General features: G+C 36.0%; 1 protein-coding gene across 1 annotated transcript; it reads right to left on the bottom strand.

Moving 5' to 3' along the window:
* Positions 1-222: 222 nt before the first annotated feature.
* Positions 223-2,784, bottom strand: LOC150029543 (uncharacterized). The gene is made up of 3 exons (XM_090295789.1): positions 1,732-2,784; positions 893-1,600; positions 223-603 (listed from the first exon to the last, which is right to left on the bottom strand). Exons 1-3 carry the CDS (start codon positions 2,767-2,769, stop codon positions 223-225), a joined length of 2,127 nt encoding a protein of 708 aa, XP_090151915.1. The 5' UTR covers positions 2,770-2,784.
* Positions 2,785-4,271: the final 1,487 nt, after the last annotated feature.

The raw sequence follows: 4,271 nt of genomic DNA, 5'->3' as shown, positions 1-4,271 counted from the left end.
CAAGAAGTAACCTGACTGTAGTGAGCTTAGCAACTGGAGAAAAAGTATCCATGTAATCAATTCCTTCCAACTGGGTATATCCCTTTGCAACTAGTCTGGCTTTGTGCCTTTCAATCTTTCCTTCAGCATTGTATTTTATCTTGAACACCCATTTACATCCAATGGCCCTTTTCCCTTGTGGTAAATCTGTCAAGAACTAGGTTTGGTTCATCTCTAGTGCGGCTATTTCTTTTTCATTGCTTCACGCCACTCAGGTTTTTTGGCTGCTTCATTATAAGTTTGTGGCTCAATGATGGAAGATATGGCTAAAGAAAAATGAAGATGATTTGCAGATAATTTTTCATAGTCAATAACAGAGGAAATAGGATAAACAATGTTTTCAGAATCAATCACATTTTTTCCTGCATAGTTCATTATTTGATGGTGGTAATCTTTCAAGAAACTAGGCGCTTTTCTATTTCTACTAGAACGTCTTATGTTTTGAAAATTTTGATTAGTGTCGACAATGTCACAATGTTGTTCAGTGATAGTATTAGAAGTAGGTTCAAAGAGAAAATTGAAATCATCTTCAGTGGAATTTTTCTCTATATCATGATCATGATTCTTGATACAAGGAAAAACATGTTCATAGAACTTTATATTCCTAGTAACCAGAATTTCTCTACTATTAATATCCAAAACAATATAACCTTTGGTACCACTTTTGTATCCAAGAAAAACACATTTTTTTTGCTCTCAGATCCCGTTTGGATCTATTCCTTTCAATGGTACAAGCAAAACATAATGATCCAAAAACTTTTAAATTCTGCAAATCAGGCAACTCCTTATAAACTAATTCATATAGAGATTTCTTTCCTAAAACAATAGAAGGAATTCTATTTATTAAATGTACAACATGTATCACAGCAAAAGACCAATAGATTTCAGGTATCTTGGATTGAAAAATCAAGCTTCTAGTAACATTAAGAATATGCTGATGCTTTCTTTCCACAACATAATTTTGTTGTGGTGTTTCAATGCAACTAGTTTGATGAATGATTCCAAAACTGTTGTACAAATCATGATAAGCAAATTCATTTCCATTATCAGATCTTATGACTTTGATTTTGATTCCAAACTGATTATTTATCAAGTTAATGAAATTGGATAAAGTTGTTCTAGTTTCAGATTTGTGTCTCATAAGAAAAATCCAAGTATAGCGACTATGGTCATCCACAACAGTTAAGAAAAATCTATGTCCATGGATAGATGGACTAGCAAAAGGCCCCCATATGTCAACATGAATCATGTCAAAGATATTATTAGAACGATTATTACTATGTAAAAAAGGCAATTTATGTTGTTTTGCATAGTGACAAGTATCACAAACAGTATTTTGTTTAAAACAAACGTAAGGATGAGTATCACTAATGTATTGAAGAACTTTATCTGAGGGATGTCCAAGTCTATGATGCCAAACATCTTCACTGCAATTTCCATTCTCGGGTATTCCAGATTCAATGATATTCAGGCAGGCCTTTTGTTGAGGAATTTTCAAGAAATACAAGCCATCATGTAATTCAGCTAGACCAATTGTCTTCAATGAGATGGTGTCCTGAATCTGACATTGCTTAGAAGAGAAAGTCAGTTTACATTTAAGAGATTCAATGACACGTTGAACAGAAACAAGATTAAAAGTAAATTCAGGAATGTATAAGACATCATATAGAAAAAAAAATCAGATAATTGTACAGTTCCTGCATGTTCAGCTATAACATGTGAATTGTTTGGCAATTTAACAATTATAGGTTTTATCTTGTAAAATTTTTTAAAACAATATTTGCAGTGAGTAACGTGATCTGTTGCTCCTGTATCTAATATCCAAGAATCTCTTACATACTTACCTTTCTCAGTTTTTCCAGAAGATAACTCACCAGTGAAGCTGTTCACCTTATGAATAGACTCATTTTTTGATTCTTGGCAAATCTTCAAGATTTGTTGAATCTGTTCTTGTGAAAACTGTACACTCTCTTGACTAAGGGAATGCTTATGACCTTCTTGATCAATATCTTCAGTCTTGTTAGTAGCAGCATAATTTTGTGAAAAAATGTTGTTGATGGCTCGATCATTCTTGTGTTTATACCATGGAGGAAATCCATGTTTTGAAAAGCATTCATCAGCAGTGTGGTTTAGTTTGTGACAATAACTACATTGCTTACCATAATTCTGATTTCGGCTTCTTCCTCTCCCTTGTGATTTCCACCCGGTTCCAATGACTTTATCTTGTTTCCAATTATTTGGGTTTGCAGAATTTATCAGAACTTTGTTGTCAAAAACTACAGTTCCCATTAATTGCCTTTCTTGTTGTAGAACAAGTGAGAACACACGATTGATGCTTGGTAAGGGGTCCATGAGTAGAATCCGAGTCTTAACCGTGCCATAAAGATCATTGAGACCCTTCAAAAAACAGATAACATATTCCAAGTCTTTGTATTTGATAATATTTTTCATCAAAGAACAGTTACATTTTACCTCACAAATGCATTCTGGAGTTGGTCTTAATGACTCAAGTTCCTCCCATAGAATCTTCAAGTCTATAAAAAATCCAGAGACACTCCTTTCTCCTTGCTTCATTGAATGAACTTTTTGCAAAAGATCAGAGATCCTAAAATGATCTCCTTTTGAAAACCTCTCTTTCAAATCCTCCCAGAGTTCCACTGCATTTTCTATGTATATAGTGCTCTGTGCAATCTGCTTATCAACCACACGTGTGATCCATGAGATCACCATGACATTACATCTCTCCCATGCTTCGTAGAGAGATGTCCCTTGCTTCGGCATATCCAAAGACCCATCAATTAATTTCAATTTATTCTTGGACAATAAGGCCCGTTTCATAGCCCTGCTCCACGTATGGTAATTTGTACCATGGAGTTGTATATTTATCAAGATCATGCTTGGGTTTTCTCCTGGATGAAGATAATAGGGGCTGGAAGGATTCTGAGGATTGTTAACACTATTGGCATTTGATAAACTCTCCATGAAAACAAAGAATCAAGAAAAAGAACAAGCAAGATCAAAAGAAAGAGTTAAAAAAAAGGGGCAGCGGAAGCAGAGCGGGTCTTAGCCCGCTCTGATACCATATTGGAATATTTCCATGGTAGAAACTTAAGATATAAGGATGAATGGAGTAGGTAGAAGGTACCAAAATTGCAGAAGGAATACGTGTACACACCAAGAACACAATACGTGTTTTAAAGGAAGAAAAACAGAGAGAAGAAAGTGAGACGTAAAAAGGGGAATAACTCTCAATCAATTATTTGTATCTGTTATATTGTGGTTACAAAAGAGAGTAAAACCTTTTAAATAGGCAAAAAGAATAAAGGTAACCACTTCCCTATCCTAACCACTTGAGAGCACAACCGCTTTAGGGAATCTCAATACCAAATAGCAATACAACAGAGATGAAACAGAACTTGAAAAATTCACAAACTGCAGTTACCATACGCGGCCTATATGTCACTGTTCCAGTGACTTTTGAACAATCTGAACGGTCAAACTGAAGAACCACGAGGTATGAACCTGTTGACAAAATGTCAATTCGATCCAACGGTGGACGAAACAGCAGAAGCAATCCGAAAATTCCCGTCCTCAAAAGAAACGCTGAAAACACTGCTGCAGTGTGAGATGAATTTCTCTCTGATCAAACAACTTTTGCAAGATCCGAATGGTAAGATTGAAGTCACACAAAGTAAGAACCTGCTAACAAAATTTCAGCCCAATCCAACAGTGAACAAAGGGTCGGTGGTGGCCGGAAGTTTCTGAGCGAAGCTTTCTCTCTCTTTAATCTTTTCTCTCTCTTTTTCTCTCACTGTCTGTCTCTGTTGCTGGCTATACCCCTGTTTGAAAAACCCTAAAGGTTAATGTTGGACTGGGCCTCCACATAGGAAGTGAGCCCAACCCAACAAATCTCCCCCTCACAACTATGTGGAGATGATCAACAAACCGACAATCCCACAACAAGTTTCAAACTTGCTTCTCAGTAGCGCCTTAGTCATCATATTAGCACAATTATCATTTGTATGAACTTTTGCCAACTCCAGTAACCTAGCTTCCAAAGCATCACGTATCCAATGATACCTCACATGAATATGCTTGGACCTAGATTGAAAAGTTGAATTCTTACCAAGATGAATTGCACTCTGACTATCACAAAATAGCAAGTACTTGTCTTGAACAAAACTAAGCTCTTGCAGGAGTTTCTTCACCCACAACAACTCCTTGCATGCTTC

This window comes from Phaseolus vulgaris, chromosome 1, assembly GCF_051622355.1.
Source record: "Phaseolus vulgaris cultivar YP4 chromosome 1, ASM5162235v1, whole genome shotgun sequence".
NCBI classification, from domain to species: Eukaryota; Viridiplantae; Streptophyta; class Magnoliopsida; order Fabales; family Fabaceae; genus Phaseolus; species Phaseolus vulgaris.
Note: the sequence above shows the minus strand (reverse complement) of the source record. Positions and strands in the feature narration are given on the sequence as shown.

What these genes read in the sequence shown, in the direction of transcription:
- LOC150029543 (XM_090295789.1), bottom strand. Translation starts at nt 2,769, where the DNA reads ATGGTGATCTCATGGATCACACGTGTGGTTGATAAGCAGATTGCACAG. An exon ending in TAGCTGAACATGCAGGAACT is followed by an intron (nt 1,601 to 1,731) that starts GTACAATTATCT and finishes AAGCAATGTCAG; the next exon opens with ATTCAGGACACCATCTCATT. An exon ending in CTTTTGCTGTGATACATGTT is followed by an intron (nt 604 to 892) that starts GTACATTTAATA and finishes CCTTGTATCAAG; the next exon opens with AATCATGATCATGATATAGA.